This window comes from Salvelinus alpinus, chromosome 9, assembly GCF_045679555.1.
Source record: "Salvelinus alpinus chromosome 9, SLU_Salpinus.1, whole genome shotgun sequence".
NCBI classification, from domain to species: Eukaryota; Metazoa; Chordata; class Actinopteri; order Salmoniformes; family Salmonidae; genus Salvelinus; species Salvelinus alpinus.
This window is the reverse complement of record NC_092094.1, coordinates 42288226-42314270: the sequence shown is the minus strand read 5'-3', so window position 1 is coordinate 42314270 and position 26045 is coordinate 42288226. Positions and strand designations below refer to the sequence as shown.

General features: G+C 44.3%; 1 protein-coding gene across 4 annotated transcripts in view; it reads right to left on the bottom strand.

The window, feature by feature from the left end:
* Positions 1 to 19762: 19762 nt before the first annotated feature.
* ntrk3a (neurotrophic tyrosine kinase, receptor, type 3a) overlaps positions 19763 to 26045 on the bottom strand; it is a 256450-nt gene continuing 250167 nt past the window's right edge. For all 4 annotated transcript variants that reach the window (XM_071326246.1, XM_071326248.1, XM_071326247.1 and 1 more), the window contains one exon: positions 19763 to 22062. In XM_071326246.1, coding sequence (XP_071182347.1) covers positions 21877 to 22062 — 186 coding nt within the window. In that variant the 3' untranslated portion in view covers positions 19763 to 21876. The remainder of the gene's footprint in view (positions 22063 to 26045) is intronic.

Here is a 26045-nt window from a genome sequence, read left to right as displayed (position 1 = left end):
GGACGGGGCCATGTACCGTCAAATCTTGGGTGAAAACCTCCTTCCCTCAGCCAGGGTATTGAAAATGGGTCGTGGATGGGTATTCCAGCATGACAATGGTCCAAAACACACGGCCAAGGCAACAAAGGAGTGGCTCAAGAAGAAGCACATTAAGGTCCTGGAGTGGCCTAGCCAGTCTCCAGACCTTAATCCCATAGAAAATCTGTGGAGGGAGCTGAAAGTTCGAGTTGCCAAACGTCAGCCTCGAAACCTTAATGACTTGAAGAAGATCTGCAAAGAGGAGTGGGACAAAATCCCTCCTGAGATGTGTGCAAACCTGGTGGCCAACTACAAGAAACGTCTGACCTCTGTGATTGCCAACAAGGGTTTTGCCACCAAGTACTAAGTCATGTTTTGCAGAGGGGTCAAATACTTATTTCCCTCATTAAAATGCAAATCAATTCATAACATTTTTGACATGCGTTTTTCTGGATTTTTTTGTTGATATTCTGTCTCTCACTGTTCAAATAAACCTACCATTAAAATTATAGACTGATAATTTCTTTGTCAGTGGGCAAACGTACAAAATCAGCAGGGGATCAAATACTTTTTTCCCTCACTGTAGACAGAAAAAAGGCATACGGGGAATTATTTTGTACAGTACAACAAATTTGATGCAATTTGGTCTACCATATTATTAACCTTTCACTTTGCAGTTACATAAGCATAATTTGGGAAGACACTGAACCTTGAATAAAACGGCCCCACTGTAATGTTCATATACTGTGCAATTTATCCATACCTTCCGATCAATAGTCATAGGGAATGATGGAGCCGATGAAGGACTGTGGACATTACCCATGACCTTTGGAGGAAGGGAAAAGTCTGTTGTAGTAGAGCCCGTCACTGTGTTTCTATAAGATAACACACTTATAATGACCTTTATTCCCCCAAGGCTTTCAAGGCTGCTTACTCCATGGGGTTTAGGTTTAATATAAAGATGATGCTTGGGTTTAGAGGATATGTGCATTGTAGTGATATATTGTAATTTTTGCAAGTAGTGCCTGACAAAAACATTGCGTGTTCTGTGTGGGTATATTGTAACTGTAATTTTACTGACAACGAGTGTACTCTGGCTAACTTTATGTTCTTTAATTCTATAAATTATATAGTAGTAACCTCTTTACTTTGTTTTTAATATTGAAGAAGGATGCCAGCTAACCTCCTTGGAGATGCCCAGGACTCAGAAGAAATGCATGATGGTTTTACTGGATAGTCTTCCTGATATAAAAGAAGATTCAGCCAGTATCGATCAGACAAGCCCAGACACCTCAGACTCCTCACTGAGTACCCAGAAAACCTCTCTCTCTCTCTCTCTCTCTCCCCGGGAAGAAGCCCTGACCCATGTAACATAAGGAACCCAGGAAAAACAAGAGGCGAGGGTTGTGTAGGTGGCTTCACTAACACACTTAGAGAAGAGTATTGGATGTCGTGCAGAAGAAGAAAACAATGACACAGAGAATCGGATGACTGTCTGGAGGTGCTAACAGAAGCTGCTGGTATTCCATAACCCTTCTTGTTTTCATACAATGTTGACTTCAGACATTGTGACACATTAGGAGGCAATAATTGCAAATGATTAAGAACAAAGGGTCCATTTAATGGGAACATATGTGCCAGAGCACAGAATAACTAATGAATTTACGAACGCTCAACACCTGTTGAATATGGCCGGTGTCAGTAAACCTCAGCAAAAAAGCGTAATAAATTGTTGCCAGCAGCACAGTTACAGTTACCAACACTCTGGATAACATGAAAGCAGCTTAACCAGCTCTGATAGGGCGAGAAAAATGGTCAGAATGGGGTGTTCTCTCATTTATATCTGGAAGTAGCTAGTAAGCTAGCTAACTTTAGCCAGTTAGCTTGGGTGCTTGACTGCCGCTGTGAGGACAGAACGCTCAGATCAACCCTACTCCTCGGCCAGAGTGTCCAGTGTGGGATCTGAACCCCACGAGAGCGAAACACTCTACATTTATGAATGGACAATCTGACAACGCTCTGAATTTACTTACGCCCAGAGCGCACTCAGAGTGAATTTACTAACGCACCCTACGTCTCCCTATGGAAAGTGGATATTCAAATCAAATCAAATCAAATCAAATTTTATTAGTCACATACACATGGTTAGCAGATGTTAATGCGAGTGTAGCGAAATGCTTGTGCTTCTAGTTCCGACAATGCAGTAATAACCAACAGTAATCTAACCTAACAATTCCACAACTACTACCTTACACACACACACAAGTGTAAAGGGATAAAGAATATGTACATAAAGATATATGAATGAGTGGTGGTACAGAACGGCATGGCAGATGCAGTAGATGGTATAGAGTACGGTATATACATATGAGATGAGTACTGTAGGGTATGTAAACATAAAGTGGCATAGTTTAAAGTGGCTAGTGGTACATGTATTGCATAAAGATGGCAAGATGCAGTAGATGATATAGAGTACAGTATATATACATATGAGATGGGTAATGTAGGGTATGTAAACATTGTATTAAGTGGCATTGCTTAAAGTGGCTAGTGGTACATTTTTACATAATTTCCATCAATTCCCATTTTTAAAGTGGCTGGAGTTGAGTCAGTATGTTGGCAGCGGCCGCTAAATGTTAGTGGTGGCTGTTTAACAGTCTGATGGCCTTGAGATAGAAGCTGTTTTTCAGTCTCTCGGTCCCTGCTTTGATGCACCTGTACTGACCTCGCCTTCTGGATGATAGCGGGGTGAACAGGCAGTGGCTTGGGTGGTTGTTGTCCTTGATGATCTTTATGGCCTTCCTGTGACATCGGGTGGTGTAGGTGTCCTGGAGGGCAGGTAGTTTGCCCCTGGTGATGCGTTCTGCAGACCTCACTACCCTCTGGAGAGCCTTACGGTTGTGGGCGGAGCAGTTGCCGTACCAGGCGGTGATACAGCCCGACAGGATGCTCTCGATTGTGCATCTGTAGAAGTTTGTGAGTGCTTTTGGTGACAAGCCGAATTTCTTCAGCCTCCTGAGGTTGAAGAGGCGCTGCTGCGCCTTCTTCACAACGCTGTCTGTGTGGGTGGACCAGTTCAGTTTGTCCGTGATGTGTACACCGAGGAACTTAAAACTTTCCACCTTCTCCACTACTGACCCGTCGATGTGGATAGGGGGGTGCTCCCTCTGCTGTTTCCTGAAGTCCACAATCATCTCCTTTGTTTTGTTGACGTTGAGTATGAGGTTATTTTCCTGACACCACACTCCGAGGGCCCTCACCTCCTCCCTGTAGGCCGTCTCGTCGTTGTTGGTGATCAAGCCTACCACTGTAGTGTCATCCGCAAACTTGATGATTGAGTTGGAGGCGTGCATGGCCACGCAGTCGTGGGTGAACAGGGAGTACAGGAGAGGGCTCAGAACGCACCCTTGTGGGGCCCCAGTGTTGAGGATCAGCGGGGTGGAGATGTTGTTACCTACCCTCACCACCTGGGGGCGGCCCGTCAGGAAGTCCAGGACCCAGTTGCACAGGGCGGGGTCGAGACCCAGGGTCTCGAGCTTGATGACGAGTTTGGAGGGTACTATGGTGTTAAATGCTGAGCTGTAATCGATGAACAGCATTCTCACATGGGTATTCCTCTTGTCCAGATGGGTTAGGGCAGTGTGCAGTGTGGTTGCGATTGCGTCGTCTGTGGACCTATTGGGTCGGTAAGCAAATTGGAGTGGGTCTAGGGTGTCCGGTAGGGTGGAGGTGATATGGTCCTTGACTAGTCTCTCAAAGCACTTCATGATGACGGAAGTGAGTGCTACGGGGCGGTAGTCGTTTAGCTCAGTTACCTTAGCTTTCTTGGGAACAGGAACAATGGTGGCCCTCTTGAAGCATGTGGGAACAGCAGACTGGGATAAGGATTGATTGAATATGTCCGTAAACACACCAGCCAGCTGGTCTGCGCATGCTCTGAGGACGCGGCTGGGAATGCCGTCTGGGCCTGCAGCCTTGCGAGGGTTAACACGTTTAAATGTTTTACTCACCTCGGCTACAGTGAAGGAGAGCCCGCAGGTTTTGGTAGGGGGCCGTGTCAGTGGCACTGTATTGTCCTCAAAGCGGGCAAAAAAGTTGTTTAGCCTGTCTGGGAGCAAGACATCCTGGTCCTCGACGGGGCTGGTTTTCTTTTTGTAATCCGTGATTGACTGTAGACCCTGCCACATACCTCTTGTGTCTGAGCTGTTGAATTTCGACTCGATTTTGTCTCTGTACTGAGACTTAGCCTGTTTGATTGCCTTGCGGAGAGAATAGCTACACTGTTTGTATTCGGTCATGCTTCCGGTCACCTTGCCCTGGTTAAAAGCAGTGGTTCGCGCTTTCAGTTTCACGCGAATGCTGCCGTCAATCCACGGTTTCTGGTTTGGGAATGTTTTTATCGTTGCTGTGGGTACGACATCGTCAATGCACTTCCTAATGAACTCGCTCACCGAATCAGCATATTCGTCAATATTGTTGTTGGACGCGATGCGGAACATATTCCAATCCGCGTGATCGAAGCAGTCTTGAAGCGTGGATTCAGATTGGTCGGACCAACGTTGAACAGACCTGAGCGCGGGAGCTTGTTGTTTGAGTTTTTGTTTGTAGGCTGGAATCAACAAAATGGAGTCGTGGTCAGCTTTTCCGAAAGGGGGGCGGGGGAGGGCCTTATAAGCGTCGCGGAAATTAGTATAACAATGGTCTAGTGTTTTTCCAGCCCTGGTAGCACAATCGATATGCTGATAGAATTTAGGGAGTTTTGTTTTTAGATTAGCCTTGTTAAAATCCCCAGCTACGATGAATGCAGCCTCAGGGTGTGTGGTTTCCAGTTTACAAAGAGTCAGATAAAGTTCGTTCAGGGCCATCGATGTGTCTGCTTGGGGGGGAATGTATACGGCTGTGATTATGATTGACGAGAATTCCCTTGGTAGATAATGCGGTCGACATTTGATTGTGAGGAGTTCTAGATCAGGTGAACAGAACGACTTGAGTTCTTGTGTGTTGTTATGATGATCACACCACTTCTCGTTAATCATAAGGCATACCCCCCCGCCCCTCTTCTTACCGGAAAGATGTTTGTTTCTGTCGGCGCGATGCATGAAGAAACCAGCTGGCTGCACCGACTCCGTTAGCGTCCCTTGAGTTAGCCATGTTTCCGTGAAGCAGAGCACGTTGCAATCCCTGATGTCTCTCTGGAATGCTACCCGTGCTCGGATTTCATCAACCTTATTGTCAAGAGACTGGACATTGGCGAGTAGTATGCTAGGGAGTGGAGCGCGATGTGCCCGTCTCCGAAGCCTGACCACGAGACCGCCACGTTTTCCCCTTTTTCGGCGTCGCACAGGGTCGCCGGCTGGGATCAGATCCATTGTATTGTGTGGAAGGCAAAACACTGGATCCGTTTCGGGAAAGTCATATTCCTGGTAGGAACGATGATGAGTTGACGTTAATCGTATATTCAGTAGTTCCTCCCGACTGTATGTAATGAAACCTAAGATTACCCGGGGTACCGATGTAAGAAATAACATGTAAAAAAACAAAATACTGCATATTTTCCAAGGAACACGAAGCGAGGCAGCCATCTCTTTTCGGCGCCGGAAGTAATGAGTATTCATGCAAGAATTACTGCAGAGACTATGAGGCCTAACGAGATACACAGTGATTTTCTTTCACAGATTATGATATACTGATCTCTTGAATAAAACATGCATTGATTTACCCCTGTGGTGAGAAATATATTGAAACCATAGACACTATTCTGGTCAGAGACATTACGCAACTGTTCTTTTAGAAAATTAGGTCAATTTATCAAACCACAACAACAAGACTAGTACTTTCAGATAAATAAATAACAGGCACTGCATGCTTTTCTGTGATTAGGAATAAGGGAGGAATTGGAGAGTGACACATGCATGCGCTGTGGGCTGGCCTCTCTAAGGTGGCAGATGTTTGAGCCCTGGGACTGTCTGGCAGCACCTGCTCCGCGGCGGCACCATGAATGTTCAGCATTAAAAGGAACATTAAAGCGAGGTGAAAATAGCTCACTTTCTGAAATGTTAATGGGACCTCAGGTTATGCATCTTTAATAAATTATACAGAGTCGTTGGCGCCGCAGAGTGCTAGGAACATCCCAGCCAACCTCAATATATAATTTAATCCCAGAAAAATTGCCTCTTTACCTCTGAAACAGCTGTCACTGTTCTGTTAATTAGACACTTTGATGTTGGCTGTGCCGCCTGCAACTTGAGGGTTGCTGGAGGAAAAAGATGCTAGGTTCCTTATACCTTATACCTCTCTCTCCACACACAGTGGAGAGAAACAAAACGTTTACCACATTCTGAGCTGTGTCATTGACAATGATGGTAGCACTGCACATTACACAGCACTTATAGTGTAGCTACACTGAAATTACTCTTAACAACATTGTATTCAAATGTTGTGACAGAGTTGTAGGCTAATTACACACATCAAATTGAGTGGAACATGGACTATACACATACTGAAGCATATTGTGTATTCTCAGATATTTCAGAAGTCTCTCTTAACTGTAGTCAAAGCATTTAACCAGAACAAGCATCAAAGCAATGTGTTAAGGTAATTCAACACAGATTATTATGGCTGTCAAAAGATGTGGAAAGGTTCACTTATATACTGCAGTTGTCTTCAAGTCAACTTACATTGGAAAATCATAATTCATACACTTAATTGGGGATGTACTTTGAGCGTAATCATGTTTAGCTTGGTATAAGAATATGTTCTGTTGAATGAATCTATCATCACTAATAACCTTCCCTGCACCCTTCTAAATGATCTGACAGTTATCATGCTGTACTGTGTGTATAGGGAGGTCACAGGCACTTACCGTTGTGAACATTCTCAAAGATCTGCCATTTCATTCAACTGCATAATTAATCAGTCATTCAGTTCAATCTATGCATTTCTTAGTCAAGGACATGCAACAAGTCTCCCCATAAAATATAGACTTAATGGAAAATACACACCATTTAGTGCCAGAAGAGAGATTTAGTTCCATTTGTGCCATTTAGTGCCATTTGAGAGTGGAGAGCTATTTGGATGGCCTGGTGAGAAGGTACAGTAACAGAGGTGGGTAGGATGAATTCAGTCTGAATCTCAGGGACAAATTCTGTCCTCATATGTAAAAGTAAAAAAATTAAAATTGATGTGGTGCCTCAAGTGGTGCCTGACGTCTTTGCAGGCAAAGCAAAAAGCAGTCAAAAGAGGAGCATTCTGCTCACATATACTGAGCCACAATGACCTCAGAGTTGCATTAGTGTTAAACAGATGTATATGAGTATTAGATGTGACAAACACCAACCACTTCAATCAGTACAGCATGTAAAACCTTGCTATTATACACTGAGCGTACAAACATTAGGAACACCTTCCTAATATAGATTTTTTTTGTCGAAAGCGTTCCACCGGGATGCTGGTCCATGTTGACTCCAATGCTTCCCACAGTTGTGTCAAGTTGGCTAGATGCCCTTTGGGCGGTGGACCATTCTTGATACCCACGGGAAACTGTTGAGCGTGAAAAACCCAGCAGAGTTGCAGTTCTTGTCACAAATATTTTGTCTTGCCCATTCACCCTCTGAATGACACACACACAATCCATGTCTCAATTGTCTCAAGGCTTAGAAATCCTTCTTTAACCTGACTCCTCCCCTTCATCTACACCGATATAAGTGTATTTAACAGGTGACATCAATAAGGGATCATAGCTTTCACCTGGTCAGTCTATGTCATGAAAATGTACACTCAGTGTGAATCTGTGCATTGTGCTAAGCCGTATGCCTTGGCGGCTCTGCATGAAAATGAGAATGGATTTAATAGAGGAGAGGAGTTGAAAAGGCTAGGTCATCAGGCAGAACTGACAGGTTGACATTATCTCATTTGGAATCTGCTGGCAGGGAGCATGAGAGTCACGTCAAGCTCTTCCCTTAAGACCATCTCACACTGTCTTAATTACAGACACGGCTACAACTATATGCATGCAAATTAAATCTCCATTAAAGCCCTGTCTTCTGCAGTATCCCTGGGTCAGTGACACACACTGGCCGTGGAGGGACCTCTTCAGAAATAGATTTACAGCTATCAATCACACCGTCATAAAGGAGAGCGGGAGAGAAACGAAGACTAGTACAGGCAGAGAGGGAAAGAGATGGAAAAATAGGGATCTTGTTATGATCACGACAATAGTGCTGTGCTGTAGTCCTGGAGACCGTTTGCTGATTGTCATTGAATAGGGATAAAAGCAACGGACTACTTAGGTCTACACAGAGACTCTGCCAGAGAAGTGAGTAATGAAATTGCTGCCTGAATGAAATGGATTGTTGTCAAGCATCCAAATTGCAGCCCATAGAGTCAAATGAGGTTTGGAAAATCCAGTGCCCTAAATGCACTGTATACAGAGAAGTGTACAGACCTCCCATAAAGACATAGGAAGAACAGTGCACACACTATGATGTCAGACGGAGAGTTGTGAGACTGCAGACTGTGTGGAGGGGCTGATACTGGCAGGCTGATACTGGCAGGCTGATACTGGCAGGCTGATACTGGCAGGGTGGTAGACAGGATACACTTGCCCTCTCTGCTGGGGTTTTGAGCGAGGAGGTTATCACTGCACTGCAGGTGGAAGAGAGGGGAGAATAGACAGAGCCAGCCCCAGAGACACACAGCCCAGGGGCGGACTTAGTGATTTGAAAGCCTTAGGCTTGCGCAAGCACACATTTTAAAAATGTGCTTTATAGTAAAAACGTTATTTAACTGTAAAAATGTATTACCTTTTAATGTGCTATGAAAACAAGCAGTCATGATGTTTTCATCTGACTGTCAAACAAATCACTTCAAAATGTATGTTACCTTCGCACGTTCATCCAAAATAATTCCAGCATCCGAACAGTGCACTGTGCAACTGCCACAGTGGCTGAAACTATCTCACTGGAGAAATCCTCAGTGCGAGTGAAACAGCGCCCCTCTGTCTTACTGTATGTAGCCCATGTATCTGAAGCTGTCTGGTCAAAAAGAGTATATGACATGCCATACTCTTTTTGGCCAGATAACATCAGATACATGGGCTACGCATACGCATACGCATACAAATCAAAATCAAATTAATTGTATTTGTCACATGCGCCGAACCTTACTGTGAAATGTTTACTTACAAGTCCGTAACCAACAATGCAGTTAAAGAAATAGAGAAAAGAAAAAAAAGAACACAAGAAAATGACATAACAATAACGAAGCTATGTGCAAATGGCTACCGGGAACCGAGTCAATGTGCGCGGGTACAGGTTAGGTCGAGGTCATTTGTAGATAATAAACAGTCTCCTGAGGGGTAAAAAGTGCCCTCTTCACAACTGTCTTGGTGTGTTTGGACCATAATAGTTAATTGGGGATGTGAACAGCAAGGAAATTGAAACTCTCGACCCACTCCACTTCAGCCCCATCGATGTTAATGAGGGCCTGTTCGGCCCTCCTTTTCCTATAGTCCACAATTAGCTCCTTTGTCTCGCTCACATTGAGGGAGAGGTTGTCCTGGAACCACACTGCCAGGTCTCTGACCTCCTCCCTATAGGCTGTCTCATCGTTGTCGTGATCAGGCCGCAGTCGTGGGAGTACAGGAGGGGACTAAGCACGCACCTCTGAGGGGCCACAGTGTTGAGGATCAGCGTGGCAGATGTGTTGTTACCTACTCTTACCACCTGGGGGCTGCTCGTCAGGAAGTCCAGGATCCAGTTGCAAAGGGAGGTGTTTAGTCCCAGGGTCCTTAGCTTAATGATGAGCGTTGTGGGCACTATGGTGTTGAATGCTGAGCTCTAGTCAATGAACAGTAATCCCCACATCGGTGTTCCTTTTGCCAGGTGGGAAAGGGCAGTGTGGAGTGCGATTGAGCTCGCGGCTGGGTTTCCCTTTGTAGTCCGTAATATTTTTCAAACCCTGCCACGTCCGACGAGCGTCAGGCGATGGCAGTGTTATCAACAGCACCTGTCTTGTTTACTAAAGATATGCGTTAACTTGTGGCCTTCTTCTGTTCAAATTAAATATTCTTTCTTACTTTTTCTTTTCTCTGCCACAATCTAAATGCGCTTCATTGCTGCAGCTAAATTGAAATGAAAGTCACATATTGCGTGAATACTTCCACGGGAACTTTGTCAGGGTGGAATAGAGTGGAGCATGGGGGGGGGGGGGGATCAAGCAGAGTATTCTATATATAAAAAATCATAACTAGTATTCTTTTTTTAAATTATGCCCAGCTCACGAGGCCACTTGATGATGTGAGGCCTGAGGCAATTGCCTCTTCTGCCTAATGGGAAGTCTACCACTGACCCAGTCAGAACCAGCAGTGGCTGCAAAGTGATTTCTTGTCTGGGATATATGAGTGTGATGACAGATGAGGCTATATCATTCTCCAGCCTGCTGGGCTGAATACGACTGAATTATTCCCCTCAAGGTCAGACTAATGGTGGTGAGTGGGGTGGTGAGGAGTCGATTGAAATCTGGACTACACTACACATGGGTAATCAACAGATGAAATCTGGACTACACTACACATGGGTAATCAACAGATGAAATCTGGACTACACTACACATGGGTAATCAACAGATGAAATCTGGACTACTCTACACATGGGTAATCAACAGATGAAATCTGGACTACACTACACATGGGTAATCCACAGATGAAATCTGGACTACACTACACATGGGTAATCAACAGATGAAATCTGGACTACACTACACATGGGTAATCCACAGATGAAATCTGGACTACACTACACATGGGTAATCCACAGATGAAATCTGGACTACACTACACATGGGTAATCAACAGATGAAATCTGGACTACACTACACATGGGTAATCGACAGATGAAATCTGGACTACACTACACATGGGTAATCCACAGATGAAATCTGGACTACACTACACATGGGTAATCAACAGATGAAATCTGGACTACACTACACATGGGTAATCAACAGATGAAATCTGGACTACACTACACATGGGTAATCAACAGATGATGAGGATGGTGATGAGGATGTATGCATTTGTACACTTCAATAAAGCTATACAGCATAAATGTACCATCATCAATATTTTGAACGTTGAATAATATCTTTTAACATCTAATAACATCATGTCTGCTGCTTTCAGAACACATTTATCACATACAGAACAAAAAACATGATAGAAGTTGTGGTTTTCAATTTATTTATAGAATAGTTCTACATAAATCATTGTTGGATACATAGCTACTTAATCACAGCTGTTTTTAGTGTATAGATGGATAGGTAAAGAGAACACTATGGATTAAAGATGGTTTACAATCAGAGGGACCATGAGTTAACGTCACACCTTGTTCCTTCGTCACTCTAACAAGGGTTGGACACACCGAGAGACAGAGAGAGAAATACTAAAGAGAAATAGCAGTATCAGCACTTTTTTTCAGGCGAAAAATACATTACTGATGATGTCAGAGGGCGTCACAAAGTTATTACTTCAAGCGTACATAGCTTGATGAAAATGAAAACACTAAGTACTCGTCACACAGAGATAGAGAGACATTTCCATAAACGCTTGACTCATTTCCTCCAGTCACAGCTCTTCAGTTAATCCCAGGTGGAGAAATAGATGTACAGGGAACAACACTCTTATACAGTAGTTATGGCAACGGACATCTGCTTCAGACATTCAAATATTGCATTTCATAGGAAATATTTACTGGAAGAGAAGAATATTGTTAAGATCCAGAAGCTATTGAAAAGTGTTGGTGTGTATAGTAGTGTAGAAACCCTACTGCATGGATAGCATAATATGTATTGTTTTTTCCCTCCTTTGCACAATGTATCTGATATCGTTTGTTTCATCAGGTGGAGATCCAACTTTGATCAATACCAATAATTGTATCCCCATGGTTGGGTTACCTCAGTGATGCATTGCCAGAACTATGAAAACGTTGTACTTCCTCTATTATGTATTTCTACAACCCGAAATGCAATGCATTGTGTAACTGAAAAACACAACACTGTAATACATTTATCTCCCACCAACATTTATCTGAAGTGTGATTCGTCATATTGTTCATGGGAAATTGTGAGTCCTGTCACATCTCTCTTAGTCGGACTGTACTGTCCTCCTCTGCCCTCCAGCTACTGCCTCCCCTCTAGAGGTTGGCCCATCCCTGATGGGGTGGCACCTAGACTGGCAGAGCAGGTCCCCCAGCAGATGTACACCTATCGGGAGTGGCTGGACAGACTGACTGACTGGACAGACTGACTGGGTCTGCTACTCTGCTTTTTTGGAGAATAAAGCAATGCTGGAATCAGTGAGGCTGTGCCATGGTGTTTGAATGAGACGAGATGCTGTCTGTGTCTGGACATGTCCTGATGCTCACAACCTCTCTGACATGTTTAGTCGGGCTTCAAAGCAGCGAGCGCTGTGCCGTGCGTGCTGAGGGCTTTGTAGGGTCTCCTTGATAGGCTCCTCTGTGGATGAAAGCCCTGCTTGCTGCTGGGGGGGGCTGTTTTGTTTGTTCTGTGACTGGACCGCGTGAACGTTGAGTGAAATGTGAAGCTTCGCTAAGTTCTCTCTGCCTATAGAAATCGATCAAACGCTCGTCAGCGCGTGTCTGATCAGTACAAAGGGTAGAACTAGAAAGGGCAGTGTGGATGAGACTGTTTCTGGTCAGAAGACCATGTACGTACTAATAACACACACACACACACACACACACACACACACACACACACACACACACACACACACACACACACACACACACACACACACACACACACACACACACACACACACACACACACACACACACACACACACACACACACACACACACACACACACACACACACACACTGTGATCAAGATTCCAGAGGAGTACCATATCCCAGGGAATATGAACTCACTCACACTATATGCCCTGAACTTTAAAAACGATATAGCCTTAAACTGTATATCAGCCTTTGCCCACATCCTTTCCACACAGAACTAACTGGAATACTATAGTGAAGAAAATGCATGGACGTGTATGAGAAGGAAGTAAAGTTAGAGTACATAAAAGAGAGAGTTAGGTTTTGAAATGTCATGCATGCACTGAGGCTCTCTCTCTCTCTCTCTCTCTCTCTCTCTCTCTCTCGCTCTCTCTCACTCTCTCTCTCTCGCTCTCTCTCGCTCGCTCTCTCTCGCTCTCTCTCGCTCTCTCTCTTGCTCTCTCTCGCTCTCTCTCACTCTCTCTCTCTCGCTCTCTCTCGCTCTCTCTCACTCTCTCTCACTCTCTCTCGCTCGCTCTCGCTCGCTCTCTCTCGCTCTCTCTCTCGCTCTCTCGCTCTCTCTCTCGCTCTCTCTCTCGCTCTCTCTCTCTCTCTCTCTATCTCTCGCTCTCTCTCTCTATCTCTCTCTCCTCTGTTCCTGGCAGCTCTTCTTCTAATCAGGCCTGTCTGCCTGGTGTCAGTGCAGGTGCATGCCTCTGAGGAGGACCACCCTCTATCTCCTCAGCACAGCTGCTAACGGAAACTCAGGAAGTAGCTGGTTATTTACCGCTATTTTACTTCCTCCTTATGCTAAAGAATTCTGGAACATTACAGCTGTCTGCCACTCCCTCAATCCTACACACTTGAACAAAATGCTCTCAATTTCATCAGGTTCTAATCATCGACAGACAGTGAGTGTGGTATGAAATATGAACTTTTTCTATATGCCTTTGGCTTAATTGTGGTATTTTGCAGCAGTACGAAAATACACTGCTCAAAAAAATAAAGGGAACACTTAAACAACACAATGTAACTCCAAGTCAATCACACTTCTGTGAAATCAAACTCTCCACTTAGGAAGCAACACTGATTGACAATAAATTTCAGATGCTGTTGTGCAAATGGAATAGACAACAGGTGGAAATTATAGGCAATTAGCAAGACACCCCCAATAAAGGAGTGGTTCTGCAGGTGGTGACCACAGACCACTTCTCAGTTCCTATGCTTCCTGGCTGATGTTTTGGTCACTTTTGAATGCTGGCGGTGCTTTCACTCTAGTGGTAGCATGAGACGGAGTCTACAACCCACACAAGTGGCTCAGGTACTGCAGCTCATCCAGGATGGCACATCAATGCGAGCTGTGGCAAGAAGGTTTGCTGTGTCTGTCAGCGTAGTGTCCAGAGCATGGAGGCGCTACCAGGAGACAGGCCAGTACATCAGGAGACGTGGAGGAGGCCGTAGGAGGGCAACAACCCAGCAGCAGGACCGCTACCTCCGCCTTTGTGCAAGGAGGAGCAGGAGGAGCACTGCCAGAGCCCTGCAAAATGACCTCCAGCAGGCCACAAATGTGCATGTGACTGCTCAAACGGTCAGAAACAGACTCCATGAGGGTGGTATGAGGGCCCGACGTCCACAGGTGGGGGTTGTGCTTACAGCCCAACACTGTGCAGGACGTTTGGCATTTGCCAGAGAAAACCAAGATTGGCACCCTGTGCTCTTCCCAGATGAAAGCAGGTTCACACTGAGCACATGTGACAGACGTGACAGAGTCTGGAGACGCCGTGGAGAGCTCCCTGCAACATCCTCCAGCATGACCGGTTTGGCGGTGGGTCAGTCATGGTGTGGGGTGGCAATTCTTTGGGGGGCCGCACAGCCCTCCATGTGCTCGCCAGAGGTAGCCTGACTGCCATTAGGTACCGAGATGAGATCCTCAGACCCCTTGTGAGACCATATGCTGGTGCGGTTGGCCCTGGGTTCCTCCTAATGCAAGACAATGCTAGACCTCATGTGGCTGGAGTGTGTCAGCAGTTCCTGCTAGAGGAAGGCATTGATGCTATGGACTGGCCCGCCCGTTCCCCAGACCTGAATCCAATTGAGCACATCTGGGACATCATGTCTCGCTCCATCCACCAACGCCACGTTACACCACAGACTGTCCAGGAGTTGGCGGATGCTTTAGTCCAGGTCTGGGAGGAGATCCCTCAGGAGACCATCCGCCACCTCATCAGGAGCATGCCCAGGCATTGTAGGAAGGTCATACAGGCACGTGGAGGCCACACACACTACTGAGCCTCATTTTGACTTGTTTTAAGGACATTACATCAAAGTTGGATCAGCCTGTAGTGTGGTTTTCCACTTTAATTTTGAGTGTGACTCCAAATCCAGACCTCCATGGGTTGATAAATTTGATTTCCATTGATAATTTTTGTGTGATTTTGTTGTCAGCACATTCAACTATATAAAGAAAAAAGTATTTAATAAGAATATTTCATTCATTCAGATCTAGGATGTGTTATTTTAGTGTTCCCTTTATTTTTTTGAGCAGTGTATATGCACTCACTACTGTAAGTCACTCTGGTTAAGAGTGCCTGCTAAATGACAACAACCTGGTGGAGAGTTTTACGGACGGGTAGAGAGAAACCATATCTATCTAGCGTTCGGTTTGTTTACATCTACAGGCCTCACTAGGAGTGAAATGAGGAAGGTTAATGAACCTCCCAGTGCTATGAGCTCAAAGCAGGAAGAAGCTCAGGGCTGCAGGTTGAGAGAAATGGTCAGACACTCTGTTCTTCCTAGAATCCCTAGCCATATTCTTTCCCAATACAATCTACAATAGCAAGTCTAGTCTACAACAGCAAGAGACTACCCACTGGGCACACACACTGGTTAAATTAGCATGTTTCCATGTTGAACCAACATGGAATAGACGTTGAATTGATGTCTGTGTCAAGTGGGTACAGAGAAACAGTAACTTAGTTCTCAAAACAAACTAGAATATTTAGCGATAGCAACACTCTGCAGGGTGAGGCGGGGGTTAGTTTAGTCTGTGATCCTGTTGTTACAGACCATGAATTGACACAATAATCAGAGATTGTTCTATTCTTGAAACAGCCAGACGTGTCTCTCGCAGTAGGTATTGCATTTAGAAGTAAACTTCAGGGCAGCGCTCAGCGCCATGCCAACTGTTAAGCAAACCAATTAAAGGTGAAGACCATTTAAATAGAAATGCTCCGGGTTGTAATCACGGTGAAAACATAAAGGTCCTCTGCAAGCTGACTAAACAGAGAAAGAGGACTGAATAATAGATTGGTGACAGAGTAAAACAGGTTTTAAGATCTTTCTCTGCTTCTCTCTCTGCTCATTGTTCTGTGGTGTACATCCTCTCTCTGTGATGTACATCCTCTCTCTGTGATGTACATCCTCTCTCTGTGATGTACATCCTCTCTCTGTGGTGTACATCCTCTCTCTGTGGTGTACATCCTCTCTCTGTGATGTACATCCTCTCTCTGTGATGTACATCCTCTCTCTGTGGTGTACATCCTCTCTCTGTGGTGTACATCCTCTCTCTGTGGTGTACATCCTCTCTCTGTGGTGTACATCCTCTCTCTGTGGTGGAAAAACAGATCAACTACTGGTCCTGTAATCAACGGTGAGAGAGAAATCCCCAAATAGGCAGATCCCTAAACACAGCTATCGGCACTGGCCCTCTGGCCTACCCCTTCCCACTGTAGCAGCCAGCCAGGCAAAGCCAGGGGCAGGGGCAGAGGAGGTAGGTGTTTGTTCATCGCATCCGTTCCAGCATTCCCACATCCCCTCCCACTCAGTGAGCACAAACAACCCCTCAGATCTCCTAAAGAGAGGCACACACACACACACACACACACACACACACACACACACACACACACACACACACACACACACACACACACACACACACACACACACACACACACACACACACACACACACACACACACACACACACACACACAGAACACGGGGGATGCGATGCGAGGAGGTGGGTGGGAGGGTGGGCAGTGCAGTCAGAGCCCTGGATTGGAGGGCTGGAGATGCTTTTTGCATTCCAATGAGACTCTGAAAACTCAGCACCAAGGTTAATCTAGATGTCAAAGTCTGCTGACAGCGCAGGAGATTGCTCCTGGGTGACATCCCATCTGAAGTCTTAACGCTGCAGTCAATTTCATCCCTCTCTCCAGGAAATGGAGTCAGGTTTGCCGTTTTTGTGGGAGTATGCATGACTGTACATGGCAGGATTTTCCCATTTTCTCTTCATTTTACACTCCTCTTTTATGTTTCTGAGAGGATATATTCTGTTTTCTCATGTTTTGTCAGGATATAATGCATGTGGTATTATTGCTGTGTCTGCATGCATCTGGGACAACAGTCTGATCAACTGTGGCTCATTCTTTCAATCAGTCTAGGCCAACAAAACCATGTGACACTAAGTCAAGACAAAAATGTGTGAAACTGCTTCTGAAACAACTGTCATAGTTATCTGTCATAGGAATAACATCTGGCAGACGATGGCATCACAAAATCTACTTTTGACTGTTCTTCAAAACCCCTCTTCTGAACCTGTAGGGTTGTACTCGTCTCCAAGATAAGAGGGATAACTGCCGGTTTATAGTCTCATAACTAAAGGAGTGTTTCTAAAATCAGATAAGGACATTTTAATGAAATGCTTTGAAGGTAGGTCAAAAAGGATTTATCATGCAGGGAAGGAGAGAGGGGATAACTACCTGTTGTTGCTAGGATGGCTGTTCTGCAACGCCAGCGCTGATGCAAACGGACTCCATCAAGTACATTAGATATTCATCCTGTCCATAATTCAGTAACATTACCCTCCCAAACATGACGAAAGTAGCAGAAAAACTTGGTAAGCTGGAAACAAAAAAGGATCTTAGACCATGTTTTTGGTGTAAACTTGCAGGTCCTGCTGTGTCTATGGGGACAGGCGGAGATAGCAGAGGAGTGCTGCTGTAGCAAGCTAGCTCCACAGGCCCCTGGGTTATGAAGTGCTCAAAGAGAGCTCATTTCAACTGCAATGTTCCGCTTTCCTGCCTCCCTCCTCACTCCTCCCCATCATGATTAAGGTCTTAAACCCCTCATCAATCGTCGGCCTCTTCACTGCAGCAGCCATAACACGACACCGGCAGCCAGCTCTGTTCTCCTCTCTGGCCAATAGACAGCGCTATATTACTGGGCTGAAACATGCTAAGCATACGACCTTCACTGCATTATCCCAGCTCTGCGCTGCCTCCTCAACTGACCTCAAGCGATTACCCCCAGCCAGGCCATCGTATTTAAAGGATATCTAAAAGCTGGAGCCAATACCTAATTTCATTGGTAATTTTCCCCCATTTCTGCAAGGTCAACTCATTAAAGTTGCAACCTTAGGCGTTTGTTCACTATCACTTCCTACCGGTCACAGTTTTTTTACTTACTGTTACCTCTCTGCTCAGTCATACGCTGAGGCCATCTCCGGTATTCTTAGAAACAACTAATTCATCTCTTTTCTCTCTGATGGATAAATAAGACATAGACTTCACATAAAGACATGTCGCCCTCCACTTCTCTCTCCCCTCAGTCGTCCACCCAAAGTCTCCCGCCCCGCCCCGTCCCGTCCACAGTCTATCCCCCTCCCGCTGCTACCATCAGCACTAAAGCGTACTCTGTCCATGGGTCATTGAGCATTGATCAGCTTCAAGGTAAATGGAGTGTAAAATGCTTGGCTCTGGCCTTTCAGTGAAGTCACACACCTAATGATGAGAATCATCCTGAGGATACAGTGACAAGAGCCGTTATGTCTTGACACCTTCTGAAAACACAACGTCCCCTACACTGGGATTTGTACAGCACATTCCAAGGGGGCTATAAGGGAGGGTAATGTAAATATATTTTATTTCGGTAACTCATTATGAAATACTGTTATCAAACTATGGTATATCTAATTTGAATATGATAGTATAGACTATCAATGTGCACTGTTCTTTACATTGTGGTTGCCTATAAGTTCCTTCCCTCAAGGTTTACGTTGGTACATTTACATTTTAGTCATTAGCAGACACAGTTATCCAGAACCACTGCATACATTTTCATACTGATCCCCTGTAGGAATCGAACCCACAACCCTAGCATTGCAAGAGCCATGCTCTACAACTGAGCTACATTCTCAATCCAGTGTGGAAATTGTTAATAAATGAGGCTCTGAGTCTGTTGTTTCCTATAGGAGCTTAGCTTGGGTAACAACCTCAGAAGTGACATGTCTGTTTCCTTCCAATTAGGACCTAATCTGGCACTAATAGTCTCTGTGCACTGCATATGATGTGTAAAATCTCCTAAGTCGCCCTAATGGCTTTTTTTTTTCAATTATAACCAGTCCGTAATTTGTGCACTCATCCATGGAGGAGGTGTTAGGAGAGGAAGAGGGCAGAATTGTTTACCAGTGGAGCCACAATCACAGGCTGGAGGAGAGGAGTGTACTGCGGTCTTCTACCAGGGGAAATCTCCATGACTTTGTGTGGGAGCTCAGGACTCATAAAGCCGGGTGAATTGTAAAGTCATTGAATGCAGGCAGCAGGAAGCAGCAGGCCTCAAACACGACAGGAATATTAAAGGAAGAGGCATCTTATCATACATAACTACAGTATGTCAGAGTCACACACTGGTCTTTGAAAGCTTCTGCAATCCTCCCCATCCCTGCTCGTTCAAACAGAGAGAATGACTGGATCTCTCAAGGAATAAAATAGGAAACCAGATCAACAAATGTTCCTGTCACTTTCCCTTCCAAGCCAGATGTACCTAGGAACCTTTGTAGATGTGAATTCAGAGATTAAGTTGAAGAGTATTTTTTTTGATGTTGTGATTAGGTAGAAGATGGGAAAACTACTTTTCAACTTCTTGCTAAAAAAGATGAGAAAACTTTGAGTATCTCGCCATTCTAACGTGAAGGAACTTTTAATTTGAAAGAAAAGTACAGTATTTGTAAGTTTGACCAGATAATTCATATTGAAGCTTTTAAAATACATTTTTGTTGAAGTAGGCAAATGATTCTGTACATAAACGTTAATATGAAATTGATCACATAATAATATATCACCTTGTTAAAAAAATGCAGATAGGCAAAACATGGTGCCAGTTTGGCTCAGCATTGAATAATTATGGATGTATCATTGGGGTGTTATTGAGACCAAACACGACCTTGAATGATTACATTACTCAGCGTAAGCAAGAGGAGAGAGAGCGAAGGAGAGCGAGAGAAGGAGAGAGCGAGAGAGAGAGAGCGATAGAGAGAGTGAGCGTGAGAGAGGAGCACTTTCTCCCAAAGCCCCAGTGTTTGTCATCACAGCGTAATGTTCCAAACAGCCCCCATAGCTACAGAGTGCTCCATCACTAATACGTAATGAATAATTCACGTCACTGTGGTCTGCCATGTTTGCTATTGTTTAACATTGGGAGAGCTGAGAAAGATAAAGGATCGTTTGCAGAAATCTTGCGCACATTGAGAGAAGAAAACATTCTCAAGCCTGCATTACAGTAATGCTTTAACTTGAATGTACATGTACAGAGAATGGAAAATGAGAGGCAGTTACTACTATTATATGAATGTATAGTGTCTAGTAGCACATTTCCTGTATAAACTGCAGAAATTGAAACATCAGGGTCATGACCATCTGAAGGCAGTAGAATAACATTATCCACAACCTGGAAAACAAGATGAAGTATAATACAATGCCATATAAATGTAATTTTCAGAACACAGCCAGTGACAGCTTATAATGCTATATCATAGCTATAGCTCTTTGCTCTGGCTAGATGTACATGAGATACATGGTGATACAGAATGTATGGCTGAGAGCAAATCTAAGACTAGATTACACTGAAAGAACAACAGTGAGCTGGAATGAGGGGAAGTGGGGGCGCTATGTAAGATCATCATAAATTCATACTGTAACTGTATGCATCCTGCTCAGTCTGTCTAAGCTCACATCATGATTACGCTACTGACAGTCTACTTCCTGTTCATGTCTCAACCTAACATCCTGACTCGTAAGGTCACATTGTAATCAAATATCCAAATCAAATGATAAGACTCTAAATAAAGTCGATTAAATTCGTTAAAAGCAACAGAAACAACACACTGACCAGGTGAAGAAAATAGTAACACAAATTAAAGATTATCAAAATATCTATAGGATTCACTCACCATTACAACACACCAAGAAACTAAAATAATCTAAATAGGAAATGAAATAAGTTAACATATTTTTGTGACAGAAATTTACAGTATATACATTCAATTTTAAATAAAGATGACTGTGTTGATTGTTGGCTCTGTCTTTCCTATGAGTTCCACATCTCAATGAAAAGCTGTTTCCTCTCAGTAGCCAATCGCCTTGTCGGATCCAGAGTCAGAGAATAGATCCAGCCAATCGGAGTGCAGTAAGGCTTTCTTCAAAAAGTCCCTGCCAATTGTCTGACTTGCCAATAACAAGAGGTCATCTCCAACAGGTGACATACAGTACCCTTAGCAAGAAACATGGCAGATATCCACACTTTGAAAATAAAAATAAATAAAAAATATATATAATATATATTTATAAAATGAAAAAGAAAATCACCTGGGAGTTTGATCTTCTGTCAAGCTGTCAGGATACCAAAAGCAAACCATTTTTCCAGGGTTTTCAGCTTTTATTTTTTCTGTGTACTTTTTGTAATTTAGTCATTTTCTAGCATTTTTTTGTTTTTTGTGATACTTTAAGTAGGCTGTTTTTACCAAAAAAAGAAATAATGTCCTCTTCATACAGTATTCAGTAACTGTACAATTTTAAATGCAGGTAAACAAAATGTAAAAGTGCTTTTTTAAATACTGTTATCCAGTGTATCGAAAGGAGTAGCAGGCACTTAAGTCCATCCCCATTTTGTAGGTGTTTGACAGTGGAGCAATAAGGTGCTCGTTGTTTGGGTTATTCCTGGGGTTTTGTTCATCTGTTGGGTAGAGACAGACAGAAAAACAGACAGATAGACAAACCCCAACGTACACTAGCCCAGGATGTCCAGGTAGACAGGCGTAGCTTTGCCCAAGGCATAGAGGATTTTCTGGATATCCTTGATGTTCAGCCTCTGCTGGGGCTCCCTCTGCCAGCAACCCAACATGATGTCATACACCTCCTTGGGACAAACTCGTGGCCTCTCCAAAACCCGTCCTTGCGTAATACACTCGATGACCTGGGGCGAGAGAGAGCAAAAGAGTTCACAACCCAATTTAGAGTATTATTCTGTTTACCAAGAGCACCACGAGACATTTACAGGCAGAATCATGTTTTGGTTAATCACCTTCATTACCATCCCCCAGGCTATAGCACCACAATATGTGTACTGTAGTAATTACATGGGCACAATGTCCAGGTCATAAGGAATATTTAAAAGTGAAAGGTTATGCAGTGCACATAAACAAACACACAGATGCAGTGTTGTCAGACTTGCCTGTTGATGTAAGTCGGGACATGTATCATTTTACATGTGATCCCCCTGGGGTGTGGTGGGAATTAGGAGTGTATGAGCTGTGTAGGTTGTTATCAATACATGTCACAATAAGGTTGCAGGACATTCGATTGGGATGCTGGGGGCAGGTAAAGCCTAAAGCTGCACTGTTAGCCAAATTTGAAATGGAATTACAATGGAGCAGGGTGGAAACATAATTGAAATGTATTTACAGAAGGGCTGTGGTCACCATTTAAGTAATACATTAAATATAAATACCACATCGTGGGTCCATTATTTTCCAATTTCCATCTTATAGTAGCCTAGCACAAGAATGTACTGTGTAGTCAAACCTTCTAGGGTTGCTATTAGCGAGAGCCCTTGTGTGAAGGAGAACAATGGCAGAACAGACAGCCATTTTCCTCCTAATATTCCTTTTTTTTGCAAGCTGGAATAGAAATGTAAGAGGACCAGTGCTTCTATAGCACAAAACAATATCACATCTGTGCTGTTTCCGTGTGATGTTGTTAGGCTACATCGTATCCTTGTTTCCTCTTCAGAGTGCACTGTCGAATAAGTGATTGTATCAAGTTCTTTGTGGATGGATTTAACTAGCTTGCTAGTAGGTACGCTACACATTAGGAGATTAGTAGACCATCAGTTGGATATGGACTGAAAGACAGACGAGGACCACTAATGCCCCATTCACATTACATCTGAGGAGTCCGTTGCGTCGGCTGACATTCATTTCAATGGGGAACGTCCACGGTTGAAGGCTCTGTTGTGAAACGTTACCAAACCACAGAACAAGATGAAAATGTGATAGCTTTATGGGATTGCTAGCAATTTCTAAACAATTACCTGTTCCTGTAAGTGATGTTTTATTATCACCTGAAACAAAATGTTTCTCCTGTCTTGAATGAAAATATCACTTTTATTTTTAATATGACCTCTGATGAGACTAGTCTCTCCTTCATCTTGTCTTGTATTGCGGTGAAACCCTATGCTCTTCGTTCAGTAGCGGAACGAAATTGCATGAAGATGACGTACGGCTTAATAAAGAGGACCTCTAAGCAAGGTGAAAGGAGTGAAACGGGGCGGGATCATCAACTTCACAAATCGGGTGCTGTAGGTGTCCTGGAGGAGAGGTAGTTTGCCTCCGGGGATGCGTTGGGCAGACAGCACCACCCTCTGGAGAGCCCTGCAGTTGCGGGCGGTGCAGTTGACGTACCAGGCGGTGACACAGCCCAACAGGAAAATCTTAATTGTGCATCTGTAAAAGTTTGTGAGGGTTTTAGGGGCCAAGCCAAATGTATTTTTCTGAAGTCTACGATCAGCTCTTTTGTTTTGTTGACGATGAATGAGAGGTTATTTTCCTGCCACCACTCTCCCAGGGCCCTCACCTCCTCCCTGTAGACTGTCTTGTCATTGTTGGTAATCAGGCCTACGTTTACTTACTTAGTTCTTATGGTTGTCCATCGTATTCGATGATGACTTCCACTTTGAGTTAACGGTGAATTCGTTGTTGACTGTAACGTCCAATCCGAGATCCACAAACTTTATTAGAGGTGGGGCATATGCAGTCTGTGTTGGCAGGGGAAGGCATGGTTGTGTGTCTCCTGAGCTGTTTTTGCTGTCTCTTTGTGCTCCTCTCCTCCTCCCACCTCTGTACACCGCTGGTGGAATGGTTGGCAGCAGCATCCTCTGGGGCCCCTGTGTTGAGGATCAGCGAAGTGGAGTTGTTGTTTCCTACCTTCACCACCTGGGGACGGCCCGTCGGGAAGTCCAGGACCCAGTTGCACAGGACGGGGTGTATACCCAGGGCCCCGAGCTTAATGATGAGCTTGGAGGGTACTATGGTGTTGAAGGCTGAGCTATAGTCAATGAACAGCATTCTTACATAGGTATTCCTCTTGTCCAGATGGGATAGGGCAGTGTGCAGTGTGATGGCGATTGCATCGTCTGTGGATCTATTGGGGAGGTAAGCAAATTGAAGTGGGTCTAGGGTGTCAGGTAAGGTAGAGGGGATATGATCCTTAACTAGCCTCTCAAAGCACTTCATGATGACAGAATTGATTGCTACGGGGATAGTCATTTAGTTCAGTTACCTTTGCTTTCTTGGGTACAGGAACAATGGTGGACATCATGAAGCATGTGGGGACAGCAGACTGGGATAGGAGAGATTGAACATGTCTGTAAATACTCCAGCCAGCTGGTCTGCGCATGCTCTGAGGACGCGGCTAGGGATGCCATCTGGGCTGGCAGCTTTGCGAGGGTTAACGCGCTTACATGTGTTACTGACATCGGCCACTGAGAAGGAGAGCCCATAGTCCTTGGTAGCGGGCTGCATCGGTGGCACTGTGTTATCCTCAAAGCGGGTGAAGGTGTTTAGCTTGTCCGGAAGCAAGCCGTTGGTGTCCACAACATGGCTGGTTTTCCCTTTGTAGTCCGTGATTGTCTGTGGACCCTGCCACATACGTCTCATGTCTGAGCCGTTGAATTGCGACTCCACTTTGTCTCTGTACTGACTTTTTGCCTGTTTGATTACGGAGGGAATAACTACACTGTTTATATTCGGCCATATTCCCAGTCACCTTGCCATGGTTAAATGCGTTGCTTCGCGCTTTCAGTTTTGCACAAATGCTGCTATCTATCCACGTTTTCTGGTTTGGGTAGGTTTTAATAGTCACATATAGTGTGATAGTACAACATCTCCTATACACTTCCTGATGAACTCAGTCAACATATCCGTGTATTCGTCAATGTTATTCTAAAAGGCTTCCCGGAACATATCCCAGTCCGCATGATCATAACAATCTTGAAGCATGGATTCCTATTGGTCATACCAGCGTTGAATAGACCTTAGCACGGGTACTTCCTGTTTGAGTTTCTGCCTCTATGAAGGGAGGAGCAAAATGGAGTCGTCATCAGATATGTCTCAGGGAAGGTTGGGGAGCGCCTTGAAGGCATTTCAAAAAGTTGAGTAGCAGTGGTCCAATGTTTTTCTAGAGCGAGTACTACAGTCAATGTGTTGCTAGAACTTCGGTAGCGTTTTCCTCAAATTTGCTTTGTTAAAATCCCCAGCTACAATAAACACGGCCTCCGGATTTGTGGTTTCCAGTTTCCATAAAGTCCAGTGTAGGTCTTTAAAGGGCCGTTGTGGTATCGGCTTGAAGGGGAATATACACAGCTGTGATTATAACCGAAGAGAATTCTCTTAGTAGGTAATACAGTCAGAATTTGATTGTGAGGTGTTCTAGGTCGGGTGAACAAAAGAACTTGAGTTTCTGTATGTTATCACAATCACACCATGAGTATTTAGTCATGAAACATACACCCCTGCCTTTCTTCTTCCCGGATAATTATTTATTCCTGTCTGCGCGATGTACTGAGAACCCAGCTGGCTGTATGGGCGGGGACAGTATATCCCAAGAGAGCCATGTTTCCGTGAAACAGAGTATGTTACAATCCCTGATGTCTCACTGGAAGGATATCCTCGCCCTGAGCTCATCTACTTTATTATCCAGAGACTGAACATTAGCGAGTAATATACTCGGAAGCGGTGGATGGTGTGCACGCCAGCTTTATCGCAGCTTTAATAAAGAGAGCGGTGGGGTGGCTGGTATATCTGTTACATCTGCTATCCAACACAACAGATTACCCATCATGTTTAAGCAAAAGCATTGCATATTAATTATACTACAATGTCATAGCCTAAACAAAAAACT